Below are 15,878 nucleotides of genomic sequence, written 5' to 3' on the forward strand. Positions count from 1 at the left end.
GGCATCAATTCCTGTACCTTGAAACCTACGTAGGTCTGAAGGTACAGGAATTGAGGCCGATCGTAGGTCTGAAGGTGCAGGAACTGAGGCCGATCGTAGGTCTGAAGGTACAGGAATTGATGCCGATCGTAGGTTTGAAGGTGCAGGAATTGAGGCCGATTGTAGGTCTGAAGGTACAGCAATTGATGCCGATCGTAGGTCTGAAGGTGAAGGAATTGAGGCCGATTGTAGGTTTCAAGGTGAAGGAATTGAGGCCGATCGTATGTCTGAAGGTACAGGAATTGAGGCCGATCATAGGTATGAAGATACAGGAATTGAGGCCGATCGTAGGTCTGAAGGTGCAGGAACTGAGGCCGATCGTAGGTCTGAAGGTACAGGAATTGAGGCCGATCGTAGGTCTGAAGGTGCAGGAATTGATGCCGATTGTAGGTTTGAAGGTGCAGGAATTGAGGCCGATTGTAGGTCTGAAGGTACAGGAATTGATGCCGATCGTAGGTCTGAAGGTGCAGGAATTGAGGCCGAGCGTAGGTCTGAAGGTGCAGGAATTGAGGCCGAGCGTAGGTCTGAAGGTGCAGGAATTGAGGCCGAGCGTAGGTCTGAAGGTGCAGGAATTGAGGCCGAGCGTAGGTCTGAAGGTGCAGGAATTGAGGCCGAGCGTAGGTCTGAAGGTGCAGGAATTGAGGCCGAGCGTAGGTCTGAAGGTGCAGGAATTGAGGCCGAGCGTAGGTCTGAAGGTGCAGGAATTGAGGCCGAGCGTAGGTCTGAAGGTGCAGGAATTGAGGCCGAGCGTAGGTCTGAAGGTGCAGGAATTGAGGCCGAGCGTAGGTCTGAAGGTGCAGGAATTGAGGCCGAGCGTAGGTCTGAAGGTGCAGGAATTGAGGCCGAGCGTAGGTCTGAAGGTGCAGGAATTGAGGCCGAGCGTAGGTCTGAAGGTGCAGGAATTGAGGCCGAGCGTAGGTCTGAAGGTGCAGGAATTGAGGCCGAGCGTAGGTCTGAAGGTGCAGGAATTGAGGCCGAGCGTAGGTCTGAAGGTGCAGGAATTGAGGCCGAGCGTAGGTCTGAAGGTGCAGGAATTGAGGCCGAGCGTAGGTCTGAAGGTGCAGGAATTGGGCTGATCCTACGTCTGGAAGTGCAGGAATTGGGGCTGATCCTAAGTCTGCAGTTTCTGCTGTTCACTAGCACATGGGGTTGATTAATACTTAACACATAGAGGGTTATTTACTAAAACTTGAGAGTGAAAAATCTGGTTCAACTAGTTTTTTTTTTTTTTTGTCAAAACTTAATTGAACAAGCTGAAGTTAGAAGCTGATTGGCTACCATGCACAGCTGCACCAGATGCTGAGTGCAACAGTTTTAGTAAATCTACCCCCTTATGTGGGAAAAGTTGCTAATCCCCAGTATAGGTTAGAGCTGTGGTTCTCTACTAGAAGGCCACAGCCTTCTGCTGGTGGACTCTGATTTCCTGCTTCCTTTTGAAAGCTAGACAATAGCTGTTTCAGCAGATGGGGGTTGCGGCTTAGTAGATGTGCGCTGCCTTTCATTTCCACAGTTCCAGAAGTGGAGGTGGAGATGTGGGGTCCTTTTTAGGCAGCTCTGGCTGCCCTGGGAACCTAAGGGTGCATTCACACATGAGTGTATTGTAGCTTGAAGCTCCAAAAAAAGCCTCCAACCTAAAAAAATCAATTGTTCTCTATGGTGCTTGTTCACACTTGATCGCGCGAATAGGCACAATTGAGTACAGTTGATTTTTTAAGTTTGAATGTTTTTGGAACTTCAAGCTACAAAACACTCAAGTGTGAATGCAGCCTAACAGTCCTAGCAAACTGATGCACTCCAGGCCCCAGCTCCCTTACTAGTACAGAGCAGCAGCCAGCACTGGCAGGACTTTGCCTCATTCTAGGGCCACCAAGAGTGCACAACACTGCGTATCTTGGTATATAAGCTGCTGATGCCTGTTCGTGCAAGGCCAAGCCTCCACTTTTGATCGTATGTTTAGTTCCTGGTCGAATAAAAGGGATATAAATTACCTAACCGTTACCATGTGTATGGCCAACTTTAGTAATGTTAGGGCTAAATTGATATTTTTCCTGTGCCCTTAATGGAATCAACTTAATCCAGAAGGATTACAAACCTGAGAAAGAGTGAATCTGTGAGAATTCCCCGATTTCAACTCTGCCTTCTCAAAGCAGTGTTTCTTTCACAAGGGGATATTAAAACACTCCCAGATGTCTCCTGTATCAAAATTTACATGTTTGCTTTTTAGTTTCTATCTTAAAGTTTTCATTGTTCGTTGAAAAGTATTTAGACTGGTCCACATTTTATATCGCTTGAGTTTGGAGTATAAATGAATTTAAAGGAGAAGTAGGGTCAAAGCTCTCTTTGACCTACTTCTCCTGTGGGTCACAGGAGTGCACTTCGTTCTGCACTCCTGTGACCCATATTCAGCCAACACCAAGCTAAAGTTTGCTGTCAACTGACTTAACAACTGACATAACAGGCCCAGATTTTGAAGGGATCCCGACTTTAATGTCAGGATCCACCTAGATGCCTGACTGGCAGCTGGCTCAGCCTCTCGGTACCTAACTGAGAACTTGAGCCAGCTGCTTTCACCCCCTGCACAGACCTGCACTCCATTGAGCTCTGAAGGGTAGAGCAGAGAGCCGGTGACTAACAGTCACCGCTCTCTGCTCAATGAATACCCAGAACTAAGAGATCAGTGTGATCTCTTAGCTAATGGTCTTCGAGACAACAAGGGGGGCAGATGTAGCATCAGATTGATTCTGCATCCACCTAGGTGAGTATGATTGATTTGTGTGGGGTTTTTTTTTTTTTATGTTTTAGAGTTGTCATGAGAGCAAGAGGTGATGGGAAATCTTCCAGTGGGGATAACTGGTGACAACTGTCTAAGATGGGAATAATAACACTCTCTGAAGAGGAAAGTGGAAGGAAATCTGACAAAGACAAAAAGATAAGGGTTTTAACCCTGTTCTATTCTATATATAAAACTTGGTGTTTGTTCTATGCAAACACTTTAAAGTGTTTTTACAGAGTGATAAAGGATGAATTTTTATGGCTTTCCTCTCCCCTCATCTCCTGTCCCAGTGGCAACCTTCCACCAAACGGGAAATAAGGGACAAACCTTCAACAGCAGCAAGAAAAAAAAATTGTCTAGACATTCACTTTAAAGTAAAGCAGGTAATCGATGAAGCAAGGTGACTCCTTCCATTCCTCATGGCCTTCTAAGGTCAGGACTTTTCCAGTTCATTGCTGAGTAGAAGCAGACTCCTTGGATAAAACACCATTACTCCTGTGATTATATAGCAGTATAACTCTGCTGTTTTGGATATCACACCTTCTATAAGGACAGTTTCTGCTACACCAGTCAGTTCTGAAATATTCTTCCTCTTATTTCATGTTTTACTGCTTGGGCGTATCTCATTGGGCTTGTATTGTTGGTACAACAAAAAGCCTTCTGCTGCAGATACTGTATGTCGGTTTACTTTCTGATGAATGTTTTTTTGGCCTTGTGCTGTGAACATTGCTCTTTGCATATTAAAGGACTCCAGAAAGCACTTCACTCAGTGTACTGCCATTGCTGTCCAGTAAACATTGCATGAGTGCTGAAGTCAGAGTTATCCAGTTTTTACTTGAAAGTGCACCAGCACCCAGACTTTGGACATTTATAGTGATTTGTAAACCTACTTTTTTTTTTTTTTAAATACCAAACATGTTATACTTTCCTGCTCTGTGCAATGGTCCAGATGGTGCAAGGAGAGAAGTGCCTCTAAGTGCAGTATATCACTTTATTCAGGTATAAATGTAGGAACACTCACATAAATAAGGTAAGTATTAGCATAAAACCGTGGTTGGTGTAACCATCAGTAAGGTGGGTATCCAGGGTGAAGAGCTGTCATCTGTGTGGGGTATGGAGAAGTCAGCGTGGTGGCTGGAGGGGAACAGCTGTGAGGCCAGCCGGGGTGCACGTCCTCCCTCGGAGCCGTTTGGAATGCAGCTGCGGCGTGGCCGTGATGACGTCAGATAACCAAGGTGCACTGCGACGCGTTTCGGAGCATGCGCTGGCCGGGAAAGGCGGAAGTGCGCTCCTTTGTCAAGCTGATGCAATACTTACCTTATCTATGTGAGTGTTCCTACCTTTACACCTGAATAAAGTGATATACTGCACTTAGAGGCGCTTCTCTCCTTCTCTCATCCTGCAGAGTCTGCTACAGTCTATTTGGAAGCCTTTCCCTTAGTGCTACACGGATCCCCCTACCCCAAGCTCATCTTCCTCATACAGCCATAACTACCACCATTACCCCATACCAGGATTACCCAGGACTTTTAGCAGTGCTTGTGCTGATCACCCCCCCCTCATTTCATCTCCAGATGGTGCGCCTGGCTCCTCCTTCATGCTGAGTGCCTCCATAGAAAACCACATGCTATGGGGACACTTATGTGGGCTCGTTCCCAAGCTGCGCTCTATGTATCCGTTGACACAGAGCATGGCTTGGTGCTCTGTTCTCTCTTCACTGGCTGTGATTGACAGCAGAAGGAGCCAATAGCTCCTCCTTCTGTCTCTGAGCCTTTGAGGAGGGAGAGAACGAAGCCCTCCAAAGGCTCTCTGTCATCTCTGATAGGGCTTCCATCTTCATTAGGTTTTCCTACCATGTTCGCAGGTTCTGGCCATTTGGCTGAGCCATGATGTCACTCCCATGCACACAGGAGCCACGACTGTGGCACAGCAATCTGAATGGACGGCACACTTAGTATGCCATCTATTAAGCGCACTGGACTGTGTCGGTGACGTCGCCGGCTGCAGAAATAGTGAATATCACCTAAACCGTGCACGTTTAGGAGGTATTCCTTGTACCTACAGGTAAGCTTACCGGTAGGTAGGTACAAGTCATCGAGGTGTTTACTACTGCTTTAAAGAATGCAGTGGTGTCAAACTGGCGGCCCTCCAGCTGTTGTGGAACTACAAGTCCCATGAGGCATTGCAGGGTTGACAGTTACAAGCATGCCATCCAAAGGCAGAGTCATGATGGGACGTGTAGTTCCGCAATAGCTGGAGGGCCACCAGTTTGACACCCCTGATCTAAAGCAAATCTTTATATTACATTTTGGATACCGTAGTGGAGGGTTAGATATGTTGTCAGTTGTTTTTTTTGGGGGGGGATACCATCTGTGTCAAATTATGGGGAATTCCCTTCAGATCCTGTTCTGTAGACTCAACAGTAAGTGAGATGATATATTGGACAGAGGTCACAGGAACAAGTGTCCCCATTGGAACACATTCTCCTCTTATTTGCTTTTCTTACACTGAAATCTCCTTAACAGGGACATGGGCAGAAATAAAACCTGAAAGATTGTTCTATCTATAGTAACAATCTACCCAAATAATACAAAAAACAACAACAAGGTTTGTCTGCGGGTAGTGATCACAGCTGGGAAGCAGTGCCTTTCATTTGTACATGGAATGGAGTGTCATGATGTGACATTCCATTCATTCTATGTACGGCACCTGCCATGCATAGAAATGCAGGGACATACAGACCGTTGTGGTGGGGTGGAGTGTGGAGCGGAAAAGTGCAGCATGGTTTTCTGTGTCTTAGCAGAGAAAGAAAAACACTGCTCTCTGATATTGTGTGAACCTGCCCTTGGTTAATAGTCCTTTTCAATGTCTGTCAGAGCTTCGATGGGCTTATCAACTTACCCTCACTTGTCAGTACTTGGGTCTGACAATGGGCCTCTAAGGCAATGAGCACTGCATCATTGGAAGAGGTTGATAGGGCTACATGCTCCCCTATACTCAGAAGCACCAGTTATTCCAAAGAGCTCCAGCAGGTGAACAGAGTGATAGGGGAGTGAAGCAAAGGTAAGTACTAGGCTCCATGCACAGGGGGCGTTTTAATAACACTGGTAACGTTAGCTGTGGAAAGTCACATTAAAAACATGAGTTTTTCAGCGTTTTTGCATTAGCGTTTAGTGACGTTTTGCCACTTTTTTTTGTGTGTTTAGCGTTTTTTTTTTTAGCAAACAAAGTGACATTCCATTCATTTCTATGCCCTACATAGAGATTAATGGAATGTCACATCATGACATTCCATTCCATTAAAACAAAAATTTTTTTTTTCTGCTCAAAAAAAGTACAAAAATGTTTGTTTGCCACGTTACAGCTCCTCCAGAAACCCACTAGTTCTGGGTGTTTTTCCAGCCAAAAAATGCCCCCGCCAAAAAATGCTGATTACAATCTGTGCATGGACACGTAGGATAACATGCTGGGGAGTTTACTGTCTGTAGAAAAAAACACCAAAAACAACAGTTGTAAAAACATCCAGTGTGCATGAGGACTAAGTAGAAGAGGGAAAAAAAAGCTGTTAGTTCCCTTTAATGAGTCTTCCTCCTGGAAATCGAATTTCAAAACTTTTTCTGTTTTAATTGAAGTTTCTTCTGTTCTACAGGTGGAATCCAGGGATTCGTTGAACAGCATTGCCCTGAAGTTTGACACAACACCAAATGAGCTGGTTCAGCTGAACAAGCTTTTCTCCAGAGCTGTCGTACCTGGACAAGTATGCTTTCTGTATATTATTTGATTGTATTTTATGTAGTGCAGGGGTGTTCAACCCACGGCCCGGAAGAGTTCAGCATGCTGCCTGGGTAGTGTTGTCATCCGCCAGAAAGTCTTCGGTCACACCAATTCCGACTTTGAAATCACGCGACTTCACTTGAAATCACACAGTTTCAGAGTCGGATGTCAGTGCGACTTCAGGTGCGACTTGGATTGTCTATGCACCTGAACTTGCAAAAAGTAGTGCATGAAGTACTTTCAAAATCAGTGCAACTCCAACAGAGTTGGAATCACACCGATATGACCATTTCCATTGCAAACAAAAGGGTGCGACTTGTCATGAGTTTTGAAATAAAATCACATGGCACTGGTGTGACCGGGGACTAAAATGTCCATTACCGCCGTTGTCTGGAGATGGATGGATTATATATATATATATATCTACAGTCAGGTCCATAAATATTGGGACATGGACACAATTCTAACATTTTTGGCTCTATACACCACCACAATGGATTTGAAATTAAACAAACAAGATGTGCTTTAATTGCAGACTGTCAGCTTTAATTTGAGGGTATTTACATCCAAATCAGCTGAACGCTGTAGGAATTACAACAGTTTGCATATGTGCCTCCCACTTGTTAAGGGACCAAAAGTAATGGGACAGAATAATAATCATAAATCAAACTTTCACTTTTTAATTCTTGGTTGCAAATCCTTTGCAGTCAATTACAGCCTGAAGTCTGGAACGCATAGACATCACCAGACGCTGGGTTTCATCCCTGGTGATGCTCTGCCAGGCCTCTACTGCAACTGTCTTCAGTTCCTGCTTGTTCTTGGAGCATTTTCCCTTCAGTTTTGTATTCAGCAAGTGAAATGCATGCTCAATCGGATTCAGGTCAGGTGATTGACTTGGCCATTGCATAACATTCTACTTCTTTCCCTTAAAAAACTCTTTGGTTGCTTTTGCAGTATGCTTGGGTCATTGTCCATCTGCACTGAGAAGCGGCGTCCAATGAGTTCTGAAGCATTTGGCTGAATATGAGCAGATAATATTGCCCGAAACACTTCAGGATTCATCCTGCTGCTTTTGTCAGCAGTCACATCATCAATAAACACAAGAGAACCAGTTCCATTGACAGCCATACATGCCCACGCCATGACACTACCACCACCATGCTTCACTGATGAGGTGGTATGCTTAGGATCATGAGCAGTTCCTTTCCTTCTCCATACTTTTCTCTTCCCATCACTCTGGTACAAGTTGATCTTGGTCTCATCTGTCCATAGGATGTTGTTCCAGAACTGTGAAGGCTTTTTTAGATGTTGTTTAGCAAACTCTAATCTGGCCTTCCTGTTTTTGAGGCTCACCAATGGTTTACATCTTGTGGTGAACCCTCTGTATTCACTCTGGTGAAGTCTTCTCTTGATTGTTGACTTTGACACACATACACCTACCTCCTGGAGAGTGTTCTTGATCTGGCCAACTGTTGTGAAGGGTGTTTTCTTCACCAGGGAAAGAATTCTTCGGTCATCCACCACAGTTGTTTTCTGTGGTCTTCCGGGTCTTTTGGTGTTGCTGAGCTCACCAGTGCATTCCTTCTTTTTAAGAATGTTCCAAACAGTTGTTTTGGCCACGCCTAATGTTTTTGCTATCTCTCTGATGGGTTTGTTTTGTTTTTCCAGCCTAATGATGGCTTGCTTCACTGATAGTGACAGCTCTTTGGATCTCATCTTGAGAGTTGACAGCAACAGATTCCAAATGCAAATAGCACACTTGAAATGAACTCTGGACCTTTTATCTGCTCATTATAATTGGGATAATGAGGGAATAACACACACCTGGCCATGGAACAGCTGAGAAGCCAATTGTCCCATTACTTTTGGTCCCTTAACAAATGGGAGGCACATATGCAAACTGTTGTAATTCCTACACTGTTCACCTGATTTGGATGTAAATACCCTCAAATTAAAGCTGACAGTCTGAAGTTAAAGCACATCTTGTTTGTTTCATTTCAAATCCATCGTGGTGGTGTATAGAGCCAAACATGTTAGAATTGTGTCGATGTCCCAATATTTATGGACCTGACTGTGTATATATATATATATATATATATATATATATATATATATATATATATATATATTATTGCTGCCTGACACTGACCATTCCACCTCCCGCCACTGTCTCTCTCTCTCTCCCCCATGCATCTAAAAATGAAGCTCATTTTCAGGTGTGGGAACCAATGGGAAATTGCCTTCTGTAAGAGCACCATGCAATTTCCTGGTTACTGCTGTTCGAAAAAGTTTTAGGTACATTATCTATACCAGTGATGATTAACTTGCGGTCTGCCCAACTTTTTCTGCTCATCAGCTATCCTTCTTGTTTGTGTATGTTATGTGAGGCCCAACACAATTCGTCTTCTTCCAATGTGGCCCCAAGAGGTTGGACACCCCTGATTTAGCGCATAGGCTCTCATCCAGTAGTATATGTTCCTCAAGGCATACCTTTTTGCTTTTTAAACATGTGTGATTTGCAAATATTTTCTTTGTTCAGAACTAAAAAGTAGCATTTGGAAAATACACATTTTTTACAATCAAGTTAATTCTGAATTATACATGAATATATCACATTCACAAGGCAGCAAGAGCTGTAGGCTTCTTAACTGTGACAGGCCTATTTTACGGCTATGCTGTCAATACCTTGTGAAAAAATAGCAGGAACTCGGATTATATTCAGATGAATGAGTCAGAGGAGGTACCCCCTTCCATTTCCCTTCCTACCCTGTGGATATGTCTCATACAGCTTTTTAGGTAGACTGAGTGTGCATGCTGAGTTGGGCTTCAAAAAGCATTCACTGTGAAATCATTGTCATAGATGCACGCTGTAGCTAAAGGTTTCACTTGTAAAATAAAGAATGGTATGCAGGTTATGAAAATAATACATAACTTTTAAAAGCTTAATAATGCCATGGACCAAAAATTGGTCTAGTTTCTCTGTAATGCAAGTCCTTATTTTCACCATTCGAGGGCAAAGTAATAGATTTGCTTTTAGTAGTGAGGGTAAGGAGTTAATACAGTGCTTGCCTCATACTCACCTATTGTACAGTTCACTTATAATGAGCATCCTGTGAAGTTGATCTTCAGGTTCCATCCCAGTACAGGATTAGAGCTTACACAGGGCTATATGGACCCAACTGGGGGAATCAATGGTGGAGAAAGATCTGGGAGTTCTGGTAGATCACAAGCTTAATAATGACATGCAATGCCAAGCTGCAGTTTCTAAAGCAAGGAAAATCCTCTCTTGTATTAAGAGGTATAGACTCCAGAGAGAGAGATATCATATTACCCCGGTACAAATCATTAGTAACACCTCATCTGGAATATGCAGTTCATTGGGGAGCTGGAGAAAGTACAGAGAAGGGCAACCAAACTGATAAGAGGCATGGAGGAGCTCAGCTATGAGGAAAGATTGGAGGAACTGAATTTATTCTCTCTTGAGAAGAGGAGATTAAGGGGGGATATGATCAACATGTATAAATACATCAGTGGTTCATATAGTGAACTCGGTGTAGAGTTATTCACCCTGAGGTCATCGTGGAGGACAAGGGGGTTCTCACTACGTCTGGGGGAAAGAGATTTAATTTCACAGTAAGAGCTGTGAAAATGTGGAATAGACTCCCTCAAGTGTTGGTTCTGGCCAGCTCAGTGGATTGCTTTACAAAAAGGCCTGGATTCTTTCCTAGATACATATAATATAACTGAATACTATCATTTATAGGTAAAGTTGATCCAGGGAATATCCGATTTGCCTCTCAGGGGATCAGAAAGACATTTTTTCCCTGGCAGGAGCAAATTGGATTGTGCTTTATGGGGTTTTTTTTTTTTGCCTTCCTCTGGATCAATTGTGGGTGTAGGATTATAATTTTTTTTTTTTTTTTTTTGGGGTTGAACTGGATTAACTTTTTTGTCTTTTTTTTGAGCCAAACTAACTTTGTAACTATGGACCCTTCCATGAGCCCCCATGTTAGGCTTTGAGTGCTAGATTGTGGGGGGTAATGAGACTGTAATGTGTCCCTCTGTATGTGGAAGTTTTCCTCTGGTAAGGGAGCACTATAATATAACTGACCGTTTCCAATATTTTCAGAAATATAACAACTGTTTGAAATAAAAGTACACACATTTTGAGGGTACATACAACTGGCAGCTGTCTTGATGGCCATCATGGCAATACATTCAATACTCAGTCCTCAGAAAAAATGAAGAAATGCTGATCACCATAGAAGCCAAGGTTAAGCTTCAGTTAGGAATGAAACTCGTTGGAGTTGGGTGCACCCGGTGGACCTGTCTCTGCAATGATTTCCTTCAATAAATGTAACCTTGGCTTTTACAGTGAGCAGCTTTTCTCCCTTTCTCCTGAGCATTGAGGTATGGAAGCAGTTCACGACCATGGGGAGCCGGGTGGCTGGAGAGGAAGCTGATACTTTCAGTGGAACATTATTCTTTTAATGGGAATATATTATTGGCTGAAAGCCACTGAATCAGGATAGTCCTCTTTTGACTAGTCATCTTAGACTATTCTATTTGAAGTTTAGCATGTGTATTGTAATAACTTCAGCTACTAACACCAATTCCTTCAAACTGTGTAATACTAGATTCGCTACACCCAGGCCCTCTGCTACAGTTGGTCATGGGTTGGACAATGGAAATGTTCCCCAACACTGGGTCCAACCACAACCATATTTAAACTGCTTCTATTTCTATTTAGTTTAGATAGTTTATTTGGTATATATTGGAAGCCACATCAATGGCACCTTTGTAAACATGTCAGGTTCTTGATCGATGGGACATTCAGTATTAAGCTATATTTTAAAATAAAACATTTCATTGCTCTGCTTCCCTATTGTAAGTTTAGAGACCTTCTATGTCCCTTTGGAATGTTTTAGGTTTCAGCAAGTGATGGCATATATTGATTTCTATTCTTGTTTTAAGCTGCTGTATGTCCCTGACCCAGACTACATTTCCAGTGTGGAGAGCTCCCCGTCCCTCAGTCCCATAAGTCCTCTATCTCCAACCTCATCAGAAGTGGAGTTTGAGAAAACAATTGTAAGTATTGTATATTTCTATATTGTGGCCTCCAGGTGTTTCTATTTATATGTAGGATGAGAGGCTATACAAGCTTGTGTGGTTTGAGTTTACTGTATATGTTTTATATTGCCTGCGTGCATATGTGATGTTACGTACCCTTACTGCCATCACCATCTCAATGTAAGGCTTAATAAGATTGTGTAGTCACTCTTTTTTTACATGTAAAAAAGATCATCTTGATGCAGTTTTTTTCCCTCCATATTTTTTTGGAATATACTTTGTAGTTTTATATATAAATGGGGAAGCCATATTGGCTCTTTAGACCTGCAAGCTCACTGCTACACAATGCTTGTGCTTTACGTCTGCTTTTCACAATACACATCTGAGTCTGATATGTTATCCAAGCAGTTGTTAGAGATCCTGTCACCAGATTATTGATTTTACTAATAATCTTCCCATAAGGTTACATGTGCATTGAACATATTGCATAATCTATACCTGTAAGGCCTCAAGCAGCTTCCCTCCTGAAGTGCTATTGTGTTCTACCGGTGAGGAGCCTTCCCTGCCAGCACAACACAATGATCACTGCTGGTGGCTATAGCCACCAGCAGTGATTGCATAAAAAATCCAACAGCCTGGTTGTACTGAATTTGTTCGATGGACGAACTTCAGTGCAACCAGGATGCCCATAGATGGATCAGATTTCTCCCAGTTCCTGCTGAATCAGCCAGGATTCGATCCATCTATGGCTGGCTTTAAGGGCTTTTTTTCTAACCATTCGTGTGGTCAAATCAATATCCATTTTTGACCACAGAAAAAATTCAAAGGAGCAGGATAAGAAATTTTTTTCTTGAACAAACAAGATTCTAACAATGAATGTGCTTTTCGTTCAGTAAAGTTCATTTGTTTCAAAATGTTTAAAGTAAACAAAATGTTGAACTACGTTTGGATGACATTCATCAAGCCGATGCATACACAGAATTTTCATACATATTTTTTGTTCTGAAATATATAGCCAGCCTTACAATCATCTTCTGTTCGTTCCCCTTTATTCTGCTAAATATACCATTAAAAGGGTATTGATATATCTGTTCGACAGCTACATAAAATACCTGTTAAGCTGGCCACGGATGGAGCAAAATTTCAATCCATCTATGGGCAGGGTGGGTGTGCTGTAGTAATCTATCAATCGACTTTACTACAACCAGCCTCTCTGGTTTTTTGGTGTGATCTCTGCCAGCAGTGATCATTGTACTCTGCCGGTGGGGAAGGCTCCCGGCTGACAGAACACAGCAGTGCTATGGGAAGGATTCTAGGAATCAAGCAGTTTTCTTTCCTTCAACCCGTGGTATGGCCTTGCTTAGTCCTTCCAGAAATCCTGTGATCCGATAACTTTCTGAATTCTCACAAAGTTACCTGAAGGGGTTATGGAGCTGAAGAGAGGTGTGTGTTCTTTGTGACCCATCAGAAATTAAGTTGGCAGGGCTGGCACCAGCAGCAGTTAGCAGCATGCTATGGTATTTTTGGCATATCAACAGTTATTTTTATTTATTTTTTTTCTTGCAGTGTTAAAAGGGATAAAAATATAGGGGAATGTGCATGTATTCCAGAGCTGTAATAAATGGATTTTTTTAATTATGCTTCGACGTACGTGTTTTAAATTATGCTGAATGCCACTCCTTTCTTTTTTAATTTCTTTTTTAATTTTTTTTTTTTTTAATTCACCATCAACTGATCTTTGTTTGTTCTGTGTTTATGTGTGATTGTTTAATTGTGTATTTTTTTTTTTTTTTTTGTACATGGTTACTTTTCTGTCTTTACTTCGTAACTAATAAATATCTGTTTTAATTATTCAGAATCTGCTAAACATTTAGATTCCACTTGTGTGAAATAAACTTGAATTCGTGCTTGCATGCAGCACTTTGACATTTACCAAGGCTATGTGCTTTTAGGACCCACAAGGCCCTCACCACAAGGAATCCACATCCACCCCTTCCTACTCATCGATCCGTCCTTCCAGGGTGGTCTCATCCACATCGGAGGAAGAAGAAGCTTTTACAGAGAAGTTTCTGAAGATTAACTGCAAGTACATAACTGATGGAAAGGTAAGTCTGGTATATTGATGTATTTCTATAAATGTGTCATGCTTTTCTGTGGATGAACTTTACTCGCAGCTGATCTACACAATGTGAAGGGTGGTATGTTTACAATGTTTACTCATTCTGCTGTTACTATTATTTTTGCAGGTACTTGTATAGCGCCATCAATTTACGCAGCACTTTACATATATATATATCTATTACACACACTATATTGCCAAAAGCATTGGGACGCCTGCCTTTAAATGCACCTAATGGAAGGGGGTCTGCTGTGCTGGGGGAGAGGTTTATGGGAAGGCTGGAGGAGTATTTAAACTGGGATCGAGGGGGAAAGGGAGAATTAGATTATAACGGGGTAGTTAGTTCAGACAGGGGTCAGTCCTTATTGGTGGGTGGAATGGGAGAAGGATTATGGCAGATAAGAAGGTTCCCATGTTAAAAACAACCAGTGGAATTGGTACAATTTGTATAAAAATAAAAAATATGCAAAATATGTGTCAATGAATTAAAGTGTTTGTTCAGCAATGCAGAAGTCTGCCAAGCAAAATAAGTGAGTTGGAAGCTTTGGTGCATGAACAGAACTATGATTTAATTGGTATTGCTGAATCTTCGCTACATTCTTCACATGACTGGGCCATTAATATTCCTGGCTATGTTCTCTTTCGGAGAGACAGGGTAAATAGAAAAGGTGGTGGAGTCTGTCTCTATGTGAGAAGTGATCTCAGAGCGAGTTTGAAAGAGGACCTAGTTGATGGAGAGTGTGATGAGGCTGAAGCATCATGGATGGAACTGCACATGGTGGTGCGTACTACAAAGGTAATCATTGGAGTTTGTTATAGGCCTCCCAGTGTTAATAAGGAGGTGGAGACTCAGCATCTTGCACAGATCGAAAGGGCTTGGACAGTGATAATGGGGGATTTTAACTACCGGAAATTGACTGGAGTAATGGTACTGCAAGAACCGTTAAAGGGCAAACATTTTTAAACCTACTACAGGACAATTTTATAGTACAGTTCATAGATGCCCCTGCTAGGAATGATGCTCTGCTGGATCTGGTAATCTCAAACCATGCAGAGCTTATTACAAATGTCCATATAAAAGAGCATCTGGGTAGAAGTGACCATAACATGATTTTATTTTTCCCATATGTGCTTGCTGTTTACAGCTAACAATGAAAACACTCAAGCTGCTCTCCAAGACTTGGGGAATATGGGCATTGAAGAACACAACACAGAAATGGGAGTTCTTTAAAAAGACTGTAAAATATATTCCCATGGGCAACAAGTTTAAAAAGCTATATATCAAACCTGTGTGGCTTACAGCCAAAGTTAAAAAAGCTATAGATAATAAGAAAAGAGCTTTTATTAAATATAAAAATGAAGGAAAGCTATTATTATTATTATTATTATTATACAGTATTTATAAAGCGCCAATAGTTCGCTCAGCGCTGTACATTACAAAGGGGACAGAACATGTGACAGAACAATACCAATACAATGCAAAACATGAGGGGATCGAGGGCCCTGCTCTTTCAAGCTTACAATCTAGGAGGGAGGGGATGGTGGCACAGGAGGAGATAGCTGTGGGGGATGAAGTGGTAGGAAGAGTGGAGGAGGTCGGCAAGTTAGCAGGGGGCGGGGTAGGCTTCCCTGAAGAGATGGGTTTTCAGGGTGCGCCTAAAGGAGAGGAGAGTAGGTGATAATCTGATGGGTTGGGGCAGGGAGTTCCAGAGGATGGGTGACACCCTGGAGAAGTCCTGGAGGCGGGCATGGGAGGAGGAGACCAGGGAACTAGAGAGAAGGAGGTCTTGTGAGGAGCGGAGTGTGCGTGCTGGGCGGTACTTGGATATTAGGTCAGTGATGTAGTTCGGGGCAGTATGGTGGACAGCTTTGTATGTCAGCGTTAGGATTTTGAATTTGATCCGTTGCGCAATCGGAAGCCAGTGGAGGGATTGGCAGAGGGGGGTGGCGGAAACGGAGCGGTTGGAAAGGTGAATGAGTCTGGCAGCCGTATTCAGGATGGACTGAAGCGGGGATAGCCAGCGGCGAGGCAGGCCAGTGAGGAGGGAGTTGCAGTAGTCGAGTCGCGATATGATGAGGGAGTGGATGAGCTGTTTAGTGGTT

The 15,878-nt window shown here is 42.8% G+C and overlaps 1 protein-coding gene across 1 annotated transcript in view; it reads left to right on the forward strand.

Annotated features, from left to right (window-relative positions):
• LOC149442151 (oxidation resistance protein 1-like) overlaps positions 1 to 15,878 on the forward strand; it is a gene marked incomplete at its 3' end in the record, with an annotated part of 64,221 nt that overhangs the window by 38,669 nt on the left and 9,674 nt on the right. The window contains exons 3-5 of the mRNA XM_089656466.1: positions 6,462 to 6,569; positions 11,561 to 11,674; positions 13,609 to 13,761. Of these exons, the coding sequence (XP_089512592.1) occupies positions 6,462 to 6,569; positions 11,561 to 11,674; positions 13,609 to 13,761 (375 nt within the window). The remainder of the gene's footprint in view (positions 1 to 6,461; positions 6,570 to 11,560; positions 11,675 to 13,608; positions 13,762 to 15,878) is intronic.

The sequence above is a fragment of the Staurois parvus genome, unplaced genomic scaffold (genome assembly GCF_062004578.1).
Source record: "Staurois parvus isolate SC_StPar_1 unplaced genomic scaffold, SC_StPar_1.0 ptg000907l, whole genome shotgun sequence".
NCBI classification, from domain to species: Eukaryota; Metazoa; Chordata; class Amphibia; order Anura; family Ranidae; genus Staurois; species Staurois parvus.